General features: G+C 45.5%; 2 protein-coding genes and 1 long non-coding RNA gene across 12 annotated transcripts in view; 1 reads left to right on the plus strand and 2 right to left on the minus strand.

The window, feature by feature from the left end:
* Positions 1-1,780: 1,780 nt before the first annotated feature.
* On the minus strand, positions 1,781-7,322 carry DPM2 (dolichyl-phosphate mannosyltransferase subunit 2, regulatory). 2 transcript variants are annotated; one of them, XM_079962278.1, is made up of 4 exons: positions 7,216-7,322; positions 6,148-6,237; positions 4,563-4,665; positions 1,781-3,536 (listed from the first exon to the last, which is right to left on the minus strand). In XM_079962278.1, the coding sequence occupies exons 1-4, from the start codon at positions 7,216-7,218 to the stop codon at positions 3,478-3,480; spliced, it is 255 nt and encodes an 84-aa protein (XP_079818404.1). In that variant the 5' UTR covers positions 7,219-7,322; the 3' UTR covers positions 1,781-3,477. The 2 variants fall into 2 exon arrangements, with proteins under 2 accessions (XP_079818404.1, XP_079818405.1); XM_079962279.1 differs by lacking the exon at positions 7,216-7,322 and adding an exon at positions 6,873-6,997.
* On the plus strand, positions 3,545-18,274 carry LOC307207963. Of its 2 annotated transcripts, none has more exons than XR_013834897.1 (2): positions 3,545-3,880; positions 17,634-18,274. It is a non-coding gene; the product is annotated as an uncharacterized lncRNA (long non-coding RNA). The 2 variants fall into 2 exon arrangements; XR_013834898.1 differs by lacking the exon at positions 3,545-3,880 and adding an exon at positions 10,247-10,697.
* EEIG1 (estrogen-induced osteoclastogenesis regulator 1) overlaps positions 12,069-20,470 on the minus strand; it is a 59,103-nt gene continuing 50,701 nt past the window's right edge. For 6 of the 8 annotated variants that reach the window (XM_079962192.1, XM_079962189.1, XM_079962191.1 and 3 more), the window contains 3 exons: positions 19,338-19,407; positions 18,506-18,531; positions 12,069-18,379 (listed from right to left, as the gene is read on the minus strand). In XM_079962192.1, coding sequence (XP_079818318.1) covers positions 18,348-18,379; positions 18,506-18,531; positions 19,338-19,407 — 128 coding nt within the window. In that variant the 3' untranslated portion in view covers positions 12,069-18,347. The remainder of the gene's footprint in view (positions 18,380-18,505; positions 18,532-19,337; positions 19,408-20,470) is intronic. The other 2 variants (XM_079962194.1, XM_079962193.1) reach the window with 1 other exon arrangement.

Consider the following 20,470-nt stretch of genomic DNA (forward strand, 5'->3'; position numbering starts at 1 on the left):
GTCAAGTCCTACAGGGCCCTAGTCTCTTGTGACAGAGTGTACCACCAAGTCGGGGCCAGTGCTGGAAAGGCCCTGGCCCTAGTTGAAACCAATCTAACCTCCTTGAGGCTCGGGACCTCCAAAGTATTGTTATTTGTGGACCTTAAGGACATGTGCCACCTCCTCCTCCCTGAGATTGTTCGCAGCAGCACTGGCAGGGGAAATAGGGACATTCTGGCATCAAATCAGAAGCCAGAATGACTTTCGTAATTCTGGGACCATCCCTGGGAAATTGGGACACTTGGGAGGGTATGCACTGATGGTCTCCAGGCCTTCTAGTGGTACCAGGTTGGGAGCACCCCAGATTTCAAACCTGATACCTAGGGGTGGCCCGTGGTGATATCAAGGGAGAGGCCACCGATTATGTCACAGCCCTGGAGGCAGAGGTTAACTGGGAGAGGGGAGGAGAGAAGGGCAGGTCCCCATAATGTTCATGCTATTGTCTGCCACCAGCTCTTGCCCACTTGGAGATTCAAACCCACCTGCCATGTGAAGGGAGCTGGGGAAACTTGGATACTTAGGTCATACCAGGAGGCCTGGCAAACTTGGGGCCTTCCGCACTGCAGTTCCAATAGGTACCAACCACTGCTGCCAACTGACTATGCTGCTTTAACCTTTGCACCAGGAGTAGGCAACCTGTGTGTGTCTACACATGTCTGATCATCATCCATGGAAGCCCTCCTCCATCTGGAATATTCTTAAGATTCCTGTATTTCAGTCAAGTGCATACCAGGACTTTAAGATGGCACGATCAGAGTGAATTAAACCACTCTGTTGGCATAGCACAATACATCCACTTTTAAAAAAGAACCTGACTTTTTGCAGCTAAAAAACTGATGGGAAAGGCATTGAGAAGTGTGAAACAAATAATGGAAAGACATGTAAACACCCTGCAATCAGTTAAGAGGATGAATTCTCCATGTCATATAACTGCCCTGTAAACGAATAAAAATTAATGCTCAATAAAGACCAGGTTTTGGGTCACATTCACACCATACATTCAGACCATGTGACCCCCCCCCGGGAATCCTAGGAATTGCAGTTTGTTAAGGATGCAGCTCTGTGGTGGATGGCCTACGGTTCTTTGAGGGTAGCCATGTGCTTAATATATGGTTTTAAATGTAAGATGTGGACGTGACCCCATAGCCCAAACACCACATAAGCTTCATCGAAGCAAATCAGGACGAAGGCTGAATAAACAGGGCTTCTGGAAGAACATCCGGACTGGAACATCATCTGTCTTATGCCAGGTCAGACTGTCTACAACCCTCCCAGTTTTCTTTCTTCTGCCTGGAAGTGCCTCTTCAGAGAGAGACCATCCCCTGCTTCTTTTCATTGGAGACACCAGATTTTGAACCTCTTCCCCACTCACTACTCACCACCAACCACAATGGCTTTTTGTTTGAGGAAGGCAGGGGTGGTGTGTCCCATTTTGCTGCCTGAGGTAAATTGGGAAGATGCTACCTGAGGTAAAACGTGAAGGGGCCAGGTGAGGCGAAACAGGAAGGTGCCGCTCCCCCCCCCCCCCCCCCGGTCAAAATATGGCTCTATAAAGCTGAAATAAATAAAGAAAAGAGATGCAGCCTGCAAAACTGTACCCATGGAAGAAACCAGCACATACTTTATTACCAGAGTTGCTGGGGATTACAGGGCAAGAGCCTGGGGAGACAATTCTGAGGAGCAGAGTCTCCAATACATACATAGGCAGAGAAAATAATAGCAATAACCAAAACTAGAAGAAGAGGGGCCATTAACTGTTTATTCTGATAAGCTCAATACACTTTGGTCAGGAAACCTGTTTTCAGCTCAAAGATACAGAGGGTTGTCCAATGCTAGTCCTATTTCACAGTAGACCCACTAAAATGAATGGGGCTAAATTAGTCATGCCCAATCATTCCAGTGGGTCTGCTCTGAGTAGGACTGGATTGAATATTCTTTTGCACTGCTTTTCGGGCACTGCTTCCAACTTTTCCTCTCCTCTTTCTCTTTTTAACATTCAAAAGACAGGGTGGTTTCAAAAAAGGTTCTTCCTGCTTGCAAATCCCCATGCTGTGAGTGGAACCATCAACGCCCCTCAGTGTTTATACCTCCATTTAACAGATGTGCAGTCTGAGCCCCAGAGCAAATGCCAAGCCCAGCTAGTGGATTAACTTTCCCCGCCTCTGGGTTAATAAAATTACAAAACTGAATTAATACTCCAGGACAACAAAACACAAGCTCTAAGTCAGGGTAAGGAATCTGTGGCCCTCCAACCATTGGAGGACTCCAACTCCCATCACCCTCTGTCAGCACAGCCAATGCTTAGGGATGATGGAAGTTGGGAGTTGAACAGCAACACTGGCATGGCCATAATTGCACACATACAAACATGCCACAGCTGTAAGCAAAGCTCTGCTCTCATGTGGGACCTGCTTACTCATCAGACAACTCTGGGTCAGCACAGCAGTAAGAGTGCCAGTTTCAGCTATATGACCCTGCTTCAAAAGTCAGGCCTTCCAAATGCTGCCAGTGAACACGTGAAAGTGTTCCTGGGACCTCTTTTGCAATTTTGACAAGCAAAGGGGCTCGCAGGATGCAGCAGAGCTGCCTGGGGCTTCTGGGAGTAGTAATCCACAGCGACGGCAGGGCGCTGTACTAGGGGAGGCTGAACTGAAGGAAAACATGGTCCAAAGAGCTGAAAGGGGAGTTAGATTGGTGGTGGCAGAGAGATGGAATTGAAGGAGGTGGAGGAGGCAGGAGAAGAGGAAAAAGTGTGTCAACAAAAAGAGGTCGCAGTGCAACCAGAGGTAGCCAATGACACCTTGCAGATGCTGTTGGGACTCTAGCTCCCATCAGCCCCCAGTGGTTCAAGGATGGCAGGAGATGTAGCCTAACAACATCTGGAAGGACCACAGGTTCTCCATCTGTACTCCAAGACATCCCCTACAGCATTTGAAAGATGGAGTAAGACCTCTGTTTGGACAAGGCATCCCTCCCTGAGAAGGGATGGGGAACCTGGTGCCCTTCACTTTGGGGTGGAGTCGCAACCACTGGATGGCCAACGGTTATGGGATGATGGGGGTGAGTGTGACAACATCTGGAGAGCGTCTTGCTGTCTACCCCAGATTTAGGCTCTTTACTGTGGTAGCCAAGAGGACATTGGGGCACTGATCTAAGTATTCCAAAAGGCTGGAACAGAGCAGTATTGTTTGTGGTGCCTCTGGCTTTGAGTCCCTTTGGTCCATACCCAGACTGGGACATAGTTGATGAGGGTAGCAGCCAAGTCCCTCTGCCCTTCCTAGCATCTGCTGCTGGTGTCTGCTAGTTATTGTGGGCTGGGCTGCCCCAGAAAATGTGTTGCTGTTCAATAAAAATGATTTGGTGGAAAAAACCCACACACGTTGCTGCTGTCAAGAGTGCCTGCAGGATTTCCTGTGTCCTCCTTCCTTCTTGCCACCTTCATGCAGATTTCTTCGCAGTCTTCCGGTTCTTCCATGTGATGGTGGCTATGAACATTCCTAGAGAAACACAAAGGGAGGGAAATCTGTTTTAAGGCACTGCTGTGCTGCCCTGAGTAACGTCAGACTCTCGGCCATCAAGTTATTCAAGAAACAAAGCTGTTCTACGGCAATAGAACCATTGGTGCATTGGAAGAACTCTTCTCTGTATATCGAAGTGAGGAAGGAACCTCATTTCCTCGCCCCCTAGGCTTTACATTGCACATTTCAGGTTATGTGAAAGGAAAAACAGGCAACACAAATAAGACAGGTTCTGCTGATAAGCCAGTTCCATCAGGCACCTCCCTCGAGCGATTGTCATCTTCCAGCAACTATTCCATCAGGCTGCAGCAGAGGGAAAGAAGGTAAGTGGGGCTACTCCATTGGCCTGCAAAGAGACCAGCAATTTCTGACTGCTTTCCTTGAGCAGTTTCCAATTCCAGTTGGTTGTGGGGAGATACTGCTCAAGCAGGATTACTGCCCCCCCATGCATCAGCTGATGCATGGGGGGTGGTCGGTCCTGCTTTCTTCAGGGTTTGGGTACACCAAACGGTTTCTAGTAAGAACTTGCTGGCATGCCTGAACCAGGCAGGATTTAACTCTCTGGTCACCAGCTGATGTGCTATTCAATCCTGCTTTCTGCAGCCGTGTCTCTACCTGCTCCACTCCTGATCTCACATGCAACATCAGGTGTGGGGCAAGTGGGCATGGGTTGGGGCTCGTGGGCAAAATGGGGAGGCTGGATGTTTCCCACCCCTGAACCTGTGTTTGTTTTAATCTCCTCATTCTTTCTGTGACATGCCTTTTAGATTGTTGGCTGGGGCTGATGGAAGCTGTAGTGCAACGAGATCTGGAGGCTTGCCCCCCCCCTCATTATTATTTTTTACAGCTTTTAAATTTTGTATCATTTGCTGGCCAGAGAATGTTAATTATTGGGCAGTACACCCATATTATGAATCAATACAGAGATTCCTTGCTAAGTCCTTAACACAAGTTTCCATCTGTAAAAAACACAACACAACATGAAGACATGGAGATATGACTTACCTATAAAGAGCAGCAACACAAGCCCCGCAACCACAGGGATGATCACCGAATACTCTCGTGGCAAAAAATACTTGTGAATCAGGTGGTCAATTTCAATGAAGGGCTGAAGGAACAGGTGCATATGTCAGTGAGTGCAAATGGGGAAAGGTTTCTGCTTGTACCCTCAGCAGTAGACCAGATTCCAACACCCTTTTTTGCACAGAGAGTTTGTAGAGGTCTCAAAGGGACCAGAAACTCAATGGTTAGGGAGCTCATGCTTAGCATCTGGAATTTCCTGGATTCAACCCCTGAAACCTCCAGTAAATAGGATCACAGAGCAGGCGATGGGAAAGACTTTCCTACAGAAGTTCTGTAGCTAAGAGGCAGAACATCTGCTTGAAATGCAGAAGGCCACAAGTTCAATCGCCAGCATCTCCTCGTAGGGCTGGAAAAGTCCCCAATCTAATATCTAGGGACCGACTGCTGGTCAGTGTTAACAATACTGAGATAGATGGGCTATTTGTGAGACTTTGAATAAGGCAGCTTCTTACGTTACACTTTGGGAAGGTTTGTGGCTCAGTGTTGGAGCATCTGCTTGGCATGCAGAAGGTCCCAGGTTCAATCTCCAGCATCTCTTGGTAAGACAGGGGGAAATCCTTGTCCAAAACTTTGGGAGAGCTGCTATCACGATTGTGCCGCAATTGAATTTGCAAAAACCGGTGTTGTGCCATGGTTCAAGTGAGACTAGGAAGCGGGATTTAAACCCACACTCAGTCACAGTGCTTACTAAGTGGTGCTGGTTCAATCACTATTGCTCAGCCTAACCTCCCTCACAGGCTTGTTGCGAGGATAAGCTGGGGACGGGGAGAATATTACAGAGCACCCTGAGCTCCTTAGAGCAAAAGTGGAGAACTGTTTTCAGCACAGGGGCAACATTCCCATCTGAGCATCCTAAGAGGCACATGCTAATGTTGGGTGGGACCAGAGGCAAAAGTGGGCCAATCAAAGAATGTAACATTTCACCCTTGTAAAGGTAAAGGGACCCCTGACCATTAGGTCCAGTCGTGACTGACTCTGGGGTTGCGGCGCTCATCTCACTTTATTGGCCGAGGGAGCCGGCGTACAGCTTCCGGATCATGTGGCCAGCGTGACTAAGCTGCTTCTGGCAAATCAGAGCAGCGCACGGAAACGCCATTTACCTTCCTGCCGGAGCGGTGCCTATTTATCTACTTGCACTTTGACGTGCTTTTGAACTGCTAGGTTGGCAGGAGCAGGGACCGAGCAATGGGAGCTCACCCCGTCGCGGGGATTCGAATCGCCGACCTTCTGATCGGCAAGTCCTAGGCTCTGTGGTTTAACCTACAGCGCCACCCGCGTCCTTTCACCCTTGTACAGCAAGCTAATTTCTGCGCACACCCCTCTCTTCCTTTCATTCAGGCAGGCGATGGGTGAGCTCTGGGGGGCAGTTCCGAGGGCCAAATAGAAAGGCCTTAAGGGCCACATTCCACCCCCCCAGGCCTCAGTTTTCCTACCCGTGCCTTGGAGGAAAGGTTGGGTATAAATGTACTAAAATAAGATTTTTTAAAAACAATGATAAGTAACATACCAGAATGATAATCCAGACAGTATAGTAAGCAAAGAGAATGAGACTGAAGGCTACCAAGCCATACCCAACCAACTGGTCAGTAGCAGTGGCCTAAAACAAAGCCAGAGGTAGAAGAAAAATTAGGGTCATCTCAATGAAAGGCAGTCAAGATATAACATACACCAGCATATATACCGTTTACTCAACATAAATCATCCAAGTGGTTTACAGAACACAATTCAAAACATTCGTTAACAAAATACAGATATAAAGCAAACATTAAAGACAAGCTCACATAATACGTTACAAAAATATGAACAAAACCAGAAATTTAAATATTATGCTAGTTTTGGGGGGGCAGGGCGTTGAAATGGTTCATTATTTTACTGATTTAAACTGTTCAAAATTATTGTTATACTTTTAGAATTGTATATTATTTTAACTCCGTGCAAACAACCCAGGGGACTTTTTTTAAAAAAACACACACACACAACAACAACCCTTGCTTCTTTTCTTTATGTAAACGATTTTCAAAAAAGAGTAGATTGCATTAAAGAACAATATATTGAAACCCAATACTTGACGTTATGCTGTATAGATTGAAAACAGATCAAATCATCGTTCCACAGTTGTCCATGAGAATCGACCCATGTCGTATAACAAGGTCCAAACCCCAGCGCCCACCCCCCAAGGGCAGTGCGGTGTTCTTTTCATAAAACTTATGTGCCCTATCATCGTGTGGCAACCATGCTTCGGATAGGTCCTGAGAAAGGTCCGTTCGAGAGCGCTGCTCCCTGGCTGAGCTACAGATGATTCTACCAGCCTTTCTCAACCTTTGGGTCCCCAGATGTTGTCGGACTACAACTCCCATCACCCCTAGCTAGCAAGGCCAGAGCTCAGGGATGATGGGAGTTGTAGTCCAACAACCTCTGGGGACCCACAGCTGGAGAACCACAAGGAAACAAATAAGGGAGGCGGCCGCCCCTGCAACGCCCAGCTCCCCAATATGAGTCCCAACGAAAGAGAGGCAGCAAAACGCCCTTTCCCCGCAGCGAGACCCTCAACCAGCGGGGAGGGGAAGGGACTCACCATAGTAAGCGCGGCTAGTCCTGTCTCTCTCTTTCCAAGACGGGTTGACGGGTTCACTTCCGGCCAGGCTGTCCAACCAGGACTCAGGACGTAATACAAGCGCCGGAAGAGAGCACCCAACCATAGAGATAGGAAAAGGAGGAAAGGCTAAACTAGCGACTGACTTTCGGGAACGTCGAAACCTCACCATAGACTTACTAAATAAACGGACGGAACCACGGACACCATATTTTTATTTTTCGAAAGAATATTTCATTCTAACTGACAGGCTGTTCACATTACCAGTGGAGGGAGCTGTAACAGGGGAGGAGGGGGAAAGTGTCCCTGCCCCTCCCCAAAAAAGCATCAAGAACAGGGACCATCGAAGAAAAAGCCCTTTCCCAACCACATACTGTTTTTGTGTGAAATGTTCAGTTTTGTTGGCCATTTGCAGTGCAGTCCTGCAAATGTCTTCCCAGAAGTAAAACCCTGATTAGTTGAATGGGGCTTTCTGCCCTGTAAGTGAGCCTGGACCTTAGGGAGCTTCCTTACACCCAGTCAGCTCCACCTCTCTTCCAAATCAGAACCAGTGAAGGCGGTGAAGGTCCTGTGTGAGTGTCTGAAGGAGGTTGGAGGATGGATGGCGGCTAACAGATTGAGGTTGAATCCTGACAAGACAGAAGTACTGTTTTGGGGAGACAGGCTGGTGGGTATGGAGGACTCCCTGGTCCTGTCTACCAACTCCACCTGGTACGCAGGCTGAGACCCTACCTGCCCGCAGACTATCTCGCCAGAGTGGTGCATGCTCTGGTTATCTCCCGCTTGGACTACTGCCATGCGCTCTATGTGGGGCTACCTTTGAAGGTGACCCGGAAACTACAACTAATCCAGAATGCGGCAGCTAGACTGGTGATTGGGAGACCACATAACACCAGTCCTGAAAGACCTACATTGGCTCCCAGTACATTTCCAGGCACAATTCAAAGTGTTGGTGCTGACTTTTAAAGCCCTCAATGGCCTTGGGCCCGAATACCTGAAGGAGTGTCTCCACCCCCATCGTTCAGCCCAGACACTGAGGTTCAGCGCCGAGGGCCTTCAGGCAGTTCCAGCACTGTGAGAAGTGAGGTTACAGGGAACCAGGCAGAGGGCCTTCTCGGTAGTGGTGCCCACCCTGTGGAACACCCTTCCATCAGATGTCAAGGAAATAAACAATTATGTGACTTTTAAAAGATATGAAGGCAGCCCTGTTTAGGGAAGTTTTTAATGTTTTGTTGGAAGCTGCCCAGGGCTTCAGGCAGGGGAATTTTCCCAGCCCTCCCTGGAGATGCTGGGAGCGAACCTTCTGCATTTAAAGCAGATGTTCTGTCACCACCAATGTCTCACTCACACCCAATACATTTAAACAAAATAAAAAAATTCCTTCCAGTAGCACCTTAAAGACCAACTAGGTTAGTACTTGGTATGAGCTTTCGTGTGCATGCACACTTCTTCAGATACACTGAAACAGAAGTCACCAGACCCTTCTATATAGTGAGAAGGTGGGGAGGGGTATTACTCAGAAGGGTGGTGGGATTGGGTGATTGGCAGATAGCTGTGATGAGCCTGTTGACGACTCTTTAACGACTGCAATAGGTCTTACAGGAAAAAACAAGGGGTGAGAAGGTGAAAAATGGCTTTGTCATGTATAATGAGATAAGAATCCAATGTCTTTGTTCAGACCAGGTCTCTCCATGGTTTTAAGTTTGGTAATAAGTTGCAATTCAGCAGCTTCTCTTTCCAGTCTATTTCTGAAATTCCTTTGTAATAGAACAGCTACTTTGAGATCTTGTATAGAATGTCCTGGGAGATTGTTCTCCTACTGGTTTCTCTCCATTACTGGCCCCAACAACATCACACATACCATCTCGGGACTATTTAATTGCTCATCGTCTAACATTGTGTATGCCATCAAATGCCAACAGTGTCCTTCAGCTCTCTATATTGGACAAACAGGCCAAACCTTACGCCAAAGAAAAGAGGAACTCTGGTTTCTCTTCAGATCGTATAAATCTTTCGCCTTTTATTAATTATGTGTTTTAGGACCTTTACTGATATCAATATCAAGCTCACCAGTTGGTAGTTACATGGGTCTTTTTCCCCCTTTTGAAAATGGGAGCATTTGCCCACCTCGTCTGCAGGGACCTCACCTGTTCTCCCAAGTTCTCAAAGATTATAGACAGAGACTCTGAGATTACATCCACAACCTCCTTTGTGATTTCCCTTTTCTTCCATTTCTTATGCATGCCCTTCTTAAATCTCACCTCATCTGCAAGCTCCTTATGCAGCCACACCTGTTTCCTTAGATGCCTCCCACTTTTCTTTCTTGTTGGAATTGTCTGCATTTGGGCCTTCAATATTTCACCTTTTAAGAAAGTACTGTCTACTGTGCACCTTTCCCCCTATCTATCTTGTTGGGGAACATCAGGGCGGAATGCAACCCTCCAGGCCTCCCCTCTTTGGTCCAAGGCCATATGCTCAGGTTGAGGTGTGTATAACAACCAGTAGCTTTTGCATATACATAGTTAAGTTGCTCTGCCTACTTTGGCATCTGGGCCATGGAAGGCTTCCTCATGATAGATATACAGCCACTTTGCTGAAAGTAGTTCCCAACCCTGGTGGCTCTCTGCTTGCAGAATGTTTCCCCCCAGGCGGCTTGCCTGGCACCACCACCACATAGCATTAGGCACAAGGCAAAAACATTTTTCTTGCCAGGTATTTGGTTATTAATTATTTGTGGCCTCCTTGAGTAGGTGGAATGTTTCACTCCTGTCCTTTAAAAATAGGATTGTCTTTTATATTTTTGTTGTTCTTTTGAGCCAGTTTAAAATGTATTTGTTTCTATATTGTAAAGCTCTTTATATTGTTACCTTGGTAACAATGTGCAACAAATTCAATTTAATAAAAATTAATTGCATTGTCAGAATTCCCTCTTTTCAAACCAAGTATCGCAATATTCAATCCACCCAGGCATATTGAAAAACTTTATAGGTGCTATAGGTTTGGAGTATTAGTTTTGATGATATCTGTGGTCCTTTCTAGGCCTATAGTTCTTCATCCAGTAAGGTTTAGAATCTAGTAGCAGCAGTTGAACAGTCAGACCAGTTTCTTCTTCATAAGGTAATAGCCTTAGTTAAGTGCCACCATTTACACATCCAAAGACAAATGGGGGTGATTGTCCCCCACCCATTGGAAGCAACATCACCTTCAAAGGTTGAAGTGCTATTGTCAGTTTGGTGTGTTTTGGCTGGTGCTGGAAGACAAAGACTCATTTTGCTCTATGCTGGCGTCAAAGCTGTGGCTTGGGGCTTCCCTAGAAACCCAAGGGGGAAACCAGTATCTGTTGAACTGTTAATGCAGCAGGCCTTTCCATCATATGCTCAGGTTGAATATATGTGTAAACAAAACCGTGTATCATAAAGAAGCCAGACTCCATTGACCTTCATCTAAAGGAAACCAAACCCTGGGTAAGTGGGGGAACTCCTGGAGTCTCTCATCACTCCAGGACAGGGGTACACACCTTTCCTCTCCCTCTTAGTGCACTTTTCCTGCTTCTGCCTTATTTTCTAATAGAATTTGGGATCTCCAGTTTGACTGATGTCTTTTTCTAGTATCAGGATATATATTTACTGTGTTGGGCTCTTCTGAGTATTACATAATAAGCCCCAAAAGGCAAATGCAGAAACTTTGTAGAGGGACTTAGGCTTGTCTCCAGCTATGCAAGAGTTGATGTGCAGACACTCAGTAGGATGGGCATCTCCCATGAATGCTTAGTTGAGATTCCTGCATTGCAGGGGTTGGATAATATGACCCTCAGGGTCCCTTTCAACTCTACAGTTCTGCAACTCATTGTACATTAAGAATCCCACTTACAGTGGAATAGTATATATGCCTACTTTAGAAGCAAGTATGTTTGTATTTAAATAGCTGTACTCCTGGGTAAGCAGCCCATTCTTTGGTTTAGGATTGCCATGGGGGGGGGGAGGTTCTTGTACTTTCTTAACAGCTGTATCTCCACAATCAGGACCAGTAGGACATAGTGGACTTCCCATGGTTAACAGGTAGGTTTGGGGAGCAGAATTAACTGTGCTCCATAATTTTGTTATGGTGCCCATGGTGGTGTTTTGCTGTTATGCCAAACCCCTACGGCAGCCATTTTATGACTGGACCAAAAACACTCTCAAAATTCAGAATGTGCCCACTGTTCCAAAAACTATCATTAGCTAATATTTATATCTCATTGCTCTTCAACTCCCACCTTGCTATTTTCTTTTTGATATACCTGCCCACTAATATGTCACTTCTTGTATTTCGATGAAATGGGCTTATGCCATAACAAATTTGTTTCATATTTTAAAGGTGCCACAAGAATTTCCTTGTTTTTGCTGCAGGAAGCTGAAACACAGCTACCTTCTAAAAATGTACATGTGGCTTCTGGAATTCAATACACTGCCTTCTCAAACTTGGTACCCTCCAGATTCTTTGTAGTGTCAGTGCTATCAGCCCCAAAACAGGTTGGTGAAGGTTGCAACTACCACAGAAAGGGAGGAGACACTGGTGTTTGTTTATAGACATCCATGAGCCAAGGCAGAATGCCAGAAAGTGCAAATCACATGGTTTTCATGAGCTTCCTGGATGGGCGTCCTGGAGACATCTGTCTGGTTACTGTAGGAAACAGGAAGCTGGACTAGATGGGCCTGTGGTCTGATCCAGTAGGGCTCTTGTATTCTCAGCAAGTCCAGAGTGCTGTATTTAGAGGTGTTTGCAGCCCATGAATGCCAAAAGGCTGAAGACAAAAAGGAAACCCACACAAAAAAACAGTCAAGACAGATCAGATGTGAAGTACCAAAAAGAAAAAGAATGAAGATCACCTTTATTACCCCCAAAACCGTAATGACATTTGACATTATAGTGATTTTCTCATTTATACTTGTGGCTTCTCTACATTAGGAAGCAAAAATCAGAGAACACAAACACAATTGGTTGAATCAGAGACGGCACAGCATTCCATTAGAAAACAAAAAACCAGAATACACTAGTGGAGCAAGTTAGAAATGGTGTGGGCGGGGGGGAAAAGACAAATTCATAAACCATTCTCCTCTAGCCCCACAAAATCTGAACAAGAATAATTGAAAGAACAGAGCAGTGGAACTAACATATCTTCTATACTTGCTTTTAATGATAATGGAATCTTTAGATTTTACTTAAATCTGTGTTTAGTTTAGAATAGGCATAGGCAAACTCAGCCCTCCAGATGTTTTGGGACTACAACTCCCATCATCCCTAGCTAACAGGACCAGTGGTCAGGGATGATGGGAATAGTAGTCCCAAAACATCTGGAGGGCTGAGTTTGCCTATGCCTGGTTTAGAAAATGTTAAATCTATCTCTTCAAGCATTCTTAAAAAAAGTTTGCATAGTCCCATTTTCCCTTTCCAAAAATATCTACGCGCTCTCTTTCTCTCTATAGAATTATCTGAATATAAACTTGAGCGCAGCTCTCTTCTGAGCCTCAATAACTTTTCCAAGAAAATAAACATGATCTCTCTCATTTTTTTTCTAACCCTCTCAAAAATATGGGCTTAAAAAACAAAACTAGCAAACATTTTCTCTTGAAGCAAAGTAAAAGAATCAGAGGCTCTACTCTTAAGTTCCAAGTTCCTTTTACTTCTCCAGGGGAAGGGGAATATATCTCCCCCCACTAGCCAAAGAGGGAAGGGGAAAGGTTAGGACAGACTGGGGTGGCTTCCTTCGCCACGCTGGTTGGGACTGATGGGAACTGCAGTCCACCAATACTGAGAGGGCCACGTTTCCCAGTCCTGACGTAGGATGGCCAGGTGCAGTCAGCCCACAATGGGGACTCTGCAGAACAAGGCCCTTGGGATGTGGAGGGCTAAAGATCCTACAAACACTTGCTACTAGGCAGAGAGTTTGTGGATCAGGCCCTATGAAGAGCAGCCCTGTCCACAGGGCAAAGAAACAATGGCACATATTTCCTTAGCTAGCTTGAGAAGGGGAGCAGGAAAAGTGGGTTCGTTTAGCAGCTCCTGAGATCAAGCTACAAGGGAGAGATCTGCTCTTCTCCTTGAGGTTCCCCCTCTCCAGGAGAGGTGCATTTAACATGGGCGCTTTAACCGATGCGTACCAGGTATGGGGCCTTCCAGAGGTTCACATTATGGGCACAGTCCAGCTGCACAGAGTTTGTTTGTTTTTTGTTAAGGGGGGGGAGGGCAAGAATACACAAAATGAAATATAAACACAGCTCATGTTCAAGACCCTAAATCGCCACTCATTGGTGTCTTGGGCTTTCTTTACAAAGGAACAAACCATGCCTTTAAAAATAAGGAAATAAATCATCTCAACCAGTCAGGGACAGCCAAGTGAATTTTAGTACATAACTACTTTTTGCCCCTCCCCAAGTGCTGAGCAAACTGTGAAATTCAGTTACCTGATCCCTTTTCACCACCATTCTAGCCTTCAGGGTCTCTACTGAGCCCATCTCCAACATCAGTGCAGCAGGAGATTAGCACGATTCACTAAGGCTTAATGTATTACCCACAGGGAAAAGGTGCCTCATTCACTACCCACCACAAATACCATTACACTGAATACCCTTTGCATTCTGCAGATCAGGTTCACAGAGAGACAGGGAGATACCAAAACACAAAAAAGTCTAAGTTGCAGGAGAGTTGAAGATCAACCTGTTCTCATTTGGCACTGGACAAAGGGGGGGGGGGGCAAAGATACTGCTCCCTATCAGCTAACAGCTTTCTCTAACCAGGTACCTCCAGATAAACTGGTCTACAACTGCCATCATCCCTGATGACTGGCCCTACTAGCTAGTCCTGAAGGGAGTTGGGAGTTCAACACCATCCAGATGGTCTTAGGGTGGTATCCAACTATGTTCTACCCAGTGAAATTAATGGGCCCAAGTTGGTAATATTCAATAATTTGAGTGGGTCTGTTCTGAGTAGAACTAACATTGGATACAAACATTTGCCCCTATAAAATCTTTTGTGTGACCCGAGGGGATGGGAATTTGATGGAGGTGTTGTTGCCGAAACTTCTGGGTTTTAAAGCAGTATGACTATCAAAATGGTGAGGCTTCACTGGGTTCCTGCTTTGCCTCACACAAGCTAGAAATAATAATAATAACCCCCAACACAAGATAGCAATGAAACAGTGATTCCCCTCAAAAAAAAAAGCAGAAAAAGAAAAAGAAAAAAGAAAGCTGCAAAACACCAGCCTGCTGGGTTCATAAACAAAAATCAACAAAAGATCAAGAATAAAGAAATGAAAAAAAGTCTCCAAGCGGGATCAGTGGTCTGAGAAGTTCAATTAATAAACAAAAAACAAATACAACCATTATCTTCCAGTCAACTAGGAACAAACACACCAATCATGCCAAGAAAGACAGTGCTTGTGATGCAACTAACATTTTAAGCAGCAGCAGAATGGCTGACCAAAAAAAGTCCCCAGCTTCCCCAACACAGATCCTATTCAACTAGTGAAGTGCACTTAGAGAAGAGCCATGGATGGAATTTTAGGATGGGGTGATAAAATCATAGACCCCACAGACTCCCTTGGTCCTTACTAATATTGAAACAAAACTGGTTTAGCCTTGAAAGCAGTACCAAGTGGCTTGGCACAACTGAGTACACAATTTCATCATAGCAACACATTTTAAGTCAAAGCTTCAAGAACCTAACAAGCCATCAAGAGCACTGAAAGATGGCCCCTAAGAACAGCTGTTAATGGCTGGGGCTGCAGGGAGCTGTCGCCCCAAGCTTCTAGGGGACACCAGTTTGGGGAAGGTAGCAACAGAAGGGTGCCCTTTCCCCTCCTACTTCCTCCTGATCAGGGGTCCCCAAACTAAGGCCCACAGGCCGGGTAAGGCCCGGGGGACTCATTTATCCGGCCTGCGGGGACCCCCACAGGGTCTATCCATTTGGTCCGTGAGGCTATTTAGGCCAAGCCATGCCCACCTGCCCTACACGGCAACTGAAAAGAGGGGCTTGCAAGCACCACTGCTTGGCAATGCCTACAGAACCCCTAAGAAAAGCACTGCTCAAGGTAGAACTGTGAAAGGGGCTTCTGAAGAGCAGAGAATCAGCTGATTGTTGTGTCTTCAGAAGCTCCTTCAAAGCGCCATCCGGCACAGCATTTGGAAAGGGGTTCAGCAAAACTGATTACAAGGCCCCTTCAGGTTTTGGCCACCTGTCAAACTTGGCCCAAAAGCAGTAGGTGGAGTAAAATCTGGCCCACTAGTCAGAATGAATTCCCCCCTCCCTGCAGTAGATGATGTGCGCAGCCTGGAGCCCTAAATATAGCTAAACCCTAAAGAAAGGATGCTCCAAAGCATGTACAGTGGTACCTCTGGTTGAAAAGAGCGCAACCCACAGTGGCACGTCTGCGCACGCGCGGGTTGCGATTCGCCACTTGTGCGCATGGCATCATTTTGCATGTCTGCGCATGCGCGAGCGGCGAAACCCAGAAGTAACCCTTCCGGGTCGCCGCAGGACATAACCTGAAAGAACATAAATGAAACGGACATAACATGAGGTATGACTGTAAAGTGAAGGCTGTGTGCCCGCACTTCCACCTCAGAACACAGTGGTCTAGTCAGTTCAGAGACAGCAACCCGACAGAGCCATGTTTCCTTTCCCAATTCCCACCCACCCACCTGAATTCCATCTGTGGCACTCCATTCACAAATACCTCTGTTACAAAGATGGCTCTCAGCCCACTTGAACATAAGTATCAGGGGTGGGGAGAAAGAAAAGGAGGAGCCCCTCCCATCCCTTCTACTTTGCTGCAGGTGATAAGTGTGAATGTGTGTGCTTTCATGTACACAAACACCCAGTGCTTAGCACATGTGTTAACAGAACATTAATGGCCTTGGCCTCTTCTCAACAGTGGCTGGCAGTGCTCCCAAAATGTATATGCTGTCTGCAGAGCAGCAGACATGAAAGTGAGGTGGGGAAGGTGCTAAATGGAAAATAGCGTATAGGCTGAAATTATACACAAGTAGCGCCCGTGTCCTGCCTGCAGCCAGGTCAAGGCAGGAAACCCCTTCAGACCTAGCAATACAATTGCCAGGATTATAAGGGTGGAAAGAAAATTGAGCTCAGACTCTTTTTCTCCTCTTCTGCATACCTGGACTGTTATTCCCACCCCCCTACAAGGTCTCAGTGTTGGAAGGGGAAAGAAGAAACAGAGAAAAAGCTCAGGCATCAATTATTACAAAACCCAATCCCCTCACCATGCTCCAAATCGTGGTAAACTAGTATGAGGACACAGCAAGCACAGGCAGGAAAATGAAGTAGTAGAAGAACCCCAAGATGGCAGTTTTCTCCCATGAAAACAAACATCTCCTGCAAGCAGAAATCTACCACAGCAACAAGTAGACTGAGCTAGACCCTCTCTTCCTTCTGTGCTAGTGTTCTACTTCAGAAGAATGTTTTTCTTTACACAGGGGGAGCATTAAAAAACCGGAATCTCTCCTGTTTTAAGGTTACTTTACCTCTTCATTCTGCTGCTTGCATTCAGCAGATTTAGCTTGATTCGGCAAGGGATGGAGTCCATGGGCCAAAGCAGGAGCCTCCTGGACAGATTTTAGGCACATTTTAGGCAAAGGGAGAGGAGACTGGACTCATTATAGCAGCAGCAATTCCAGCAGCTATTCCAAATCAAAGCTGAAAGACTGGTAGGGGACAGGGGGAAGAACTATCAACCATGTTTCAGTTTTGGAAGAGTGTCAAAACTCTCCCTACCCAGAATGGGATAAAAGACTACCCTAATTCAACACATTTTGTGACCCAGAAGGTAGCCGTAATGTTAAATGATTTCTCCTACTGGCCTCACAATGAGCAGACAGAATCATAATTACAGTGGACGCTCGGGTTGTGAATGTGATCTGTGCAGGATGCACATTCGCAACCCGCAGCGTTCGCAACCCGCAGCGGCACGTCTGCACACGCGGATTGCAATTCGCCGCTTCTACGCATGCGTGACCGCCGAAACCCGAAAGTAACTTGTTACGGTACTTCCAGGTTTCGGTGGGTGCGTAACCCGAAAAAAACGCAACCTGAAGCAGCTGTAACCTGAGGTGCTCTGATGCTCAACTGTTACAGACACCCCTACCAACCTATAACATCAGTTCTTCGTTGCAAAAAATGAATGAAGAGTGCAGGTTGCACTTCTGAAAACAGCCTTTCAAAGGTACGTTTGGAATCCGGAAAGCGCTCCATCTAATTAAAACTGAGGACAGGCACCCCCCCTTCCATGTCCTGCAGTGGAGGGCGGGGGGGAGGGGGGGCGCTACTATAAGACTGCAGCTGGCAATACCATGATGTGCTCAGCATTCGTAATTCATTTGTTTTCTCTCTTTCTTTGAACAATCAAGTTCCATTTTTCAGCAACTCTTGAAATGCACTTTTGGAAGAAAAACAGAAATGAAAAGCCATTTCCTATGAATGGATGATCTTTGGGGCTGTTGACTTTAAACTTAAAAAAAAAAATGTTTGGGTGCTCTGCTCAGCAGCTGTCCTCACAGCAAAGTTCTCCCATGATCTACAAGGCAGAAGCCTGCTGAAGAAAAAGCTGCAAGAGTGATTGCACCAAAGTGGCTGCTTCCACCTCGCCTTTTGCATTCAGTTAACAATGCTTCTCCTCAACCCCAATTCGATTTGGGGAGGGGGGTTGAGAGGAAGTATTCAAAGTGGTATAACCCAATGGCTGAGAGACACAGGATCAGCAAAATCCTACACATGAGAAGAAAAAGTGGTTCAATGGAATGAGGGTTTGACATGGAGTGCAGAGTTGTCTTCCCCTGACAAGGAAGATTGGCAGGAAAATTCTGGGGCATTGCCAGATAAACTTGAGGAGACATGAGGCAGATTTGGGCAAAAGTGCATGTTCTGGAGTGTCAAGTCCTTGGAGAAGGTTCTGCAGTGCACACATGTCAGGGAACAGGTTTTGGGAAATCCTGCCTGGAATGTTGCTTGAAGAGAGGTTAGAAAAGGAATAAAGAATGGCATCCACCAACACCACCGCAGATGGGTAAGGAGACTGTTTCCAGCAGGTCTACTTGCTTCTGTTCACATTTAATGGGTTTCGATTACCACTGGCTCGTAAACTCCAGATGAGACTCTGTGTAAGAAAGAGGGGAGGGAGCCATTATAATCTCTGTGTGTGCAGGTCCCATTTGTAAAGAGCTGAAACTTAAAAATGAAGACATTAAGAACTGTTCTAATGGAGATATTGAAGATAACTAACCTGGCCTGAAATCATACGTCAGAAAGCTTTTTTGGTGGGGGGTTTTCGGGAGTGGGTGGAGAAAGAGAGAAAGAGACACACAGATATTGCTTTAATTCAAGACAGTTTACCATGTTATTAGCAGGGCATTTCGATACTAGTAAAAATGGATTTCAATGGAGCTAAATATCAGGATTCCTTCTTATTTTTTCATGCATGTCATGCTTTTAGCAAAGTTTGCAGATAGGGTCATATCCTCTAAATTAGTAGTAGATAATGGGTACTATGATTTCGTCACTGAAATGGCCTAAGACCTGTGGATTTGTGCTTACAAAACAATGCCTGTGATTTTTCATTTCACAACAGAACAGTAGGCTTCAAAGAGATCACTCAGGACTACAGCACATGCTTTGCATATAAAAGATTTGAGGTTCAATCCTTGGCATCTCTAGGTTAGGTAAGAATACTGCCTAAGGTCAATAAAGACTGACATAGTGTTCACCATCTCCCATCAGTCAAGGATGATGGGAGCTGTAGTCTGGGAAAACTAGTGTAGACAGTACTGAGCTAGATGAAGTCATGGCCTGTCTGATATGGAAAGCATATGGTTGCAGGGGTGACTGAGCATGCGTTAGCCAAAATAGCAGTACCAAAAGAATACCCCCCTAGGCCTTTTACTTCAGTATTTCTTAGGCACTGCCTAGATCCATCCCCCCAAATGAGCCTTTGCCACCAATTTCCAAAGTTGTGGATTAACTGAAAACACCCACCCACAAAATACCAGCAAAAGCATCTCCCCACGGGCATGGTCTAAACCTAGTCTTTCAAAAGGAATCTGCTAGGGAACTCATACCTGTTGGCAAGCTGAATTCCGCTTAGTGTAGTTGTGCCATCTCTGCTCACAAACAGCCTCAGGTTACTATCTGTAAAGAACAAAGGAAGGGGAAGAGTGAAATATAAAACTGCCACAATCCCCAAAGGGTCTCCTGCTGGCTATGCAAAACTGCTGAGCAAGGGAAGGCATTTTCACAGTTGCCATTTTGCACAGCCATGAGATTACACCGTCTTCAGCATCAGGGAACATGCTTAGCAGAGTATTTGGGAAAGTGCTCTTCATATTGGGTTAGGCACTCTCAAGCTACAATGACGAAAGTGCAGCACAGCAAACAGGAAGGAGGAAGCTGGGATGGCACCAAAAGGGAAGCACATTTCACACGCAAGAAATGCTTTCATATATAGAAGATCCCCTAGATAAAAATAAAGATTGTATATAGAATGATAAAGCAGTTTGGGAGTCTGGCAGGATTTTCTGTTAATAAGGATAAAATTAAAATGTTGGTAAAAAATATAGATCAATGAAAGAGACTTTGCAAGAGGAATTGGGTGTTAAAGTGGAAAAAAGGTGAAGTATCTGTGTGGATATGGATAACAAATAAGAATGTATTGTTGCATCAAAACAACTATGAAAAAGTGTGGAATACTGGGGAACAGGACCTATTAAGATGGGATAGGAAAAAACCTCTCATTAATGGGAAGAACCTCAGCTGTAAAAATAAATGTATTGCCTAAAATGTTATTTCTTTTGCAGGCAATGCCGATAATAATAAAGCATGATTGTTTCAAATAACGGCAAAAAGAATTAACTAAATTTATCTGGCAGGGGAAGAAATCTAGAATAAAATATAAAATACTAAGAGATGTTAAAGAAAGAGGAGGATTTGCACTGCTGGATTTAAAATTATATTATGACTTATCATGTTTTATGTTGTTATGGGAATGGTTGCTATTGGAAAATACCAGATTGCTAGATCTGGAAGGATATAATACAAGGTTTGGATGGCATGCATATCTGTGGTATGAGAAGGTAAAAGTCCACAGAGAATTTTTAAATGTATTATAAGAAGCTGTCTATACAAACCAATTGGAAAGAAAAGTGCCATTGTGGCTACCCCCATAGAGGCATGTGCACAAAAGAAAACAAATATA

The sequence above is a fragment of the Podarcis cretensis genome (assembly GCF_951804945.1).
Source record: "Podarcis cretensis genome assembly, chromosome: Z".
NCBI lineage: Eukaryota > Metazoa > Chordata > Lepidosauria > Squamata > Lacertidae > Podarcis > Podarcis cretensis.

Coding starts and splice junctions, on each gene's coding strand:
- DPM2 (XM_079962278.1), bottom strand. Junction 4,666..6,147: donor CTGTCTGGATTATCATTCTG/GTATGTTACTTA, acceptor CTGTTCCTTCAG/CCCTTCATTGAAATTGACCA. Junction 3,537..4,562: donor TGTGTTGCTGCTCTTTATAG/GTAAGTCATATC, acceptor GTGTTTCTCTAG/GAATGTTCATAGCCACCATC.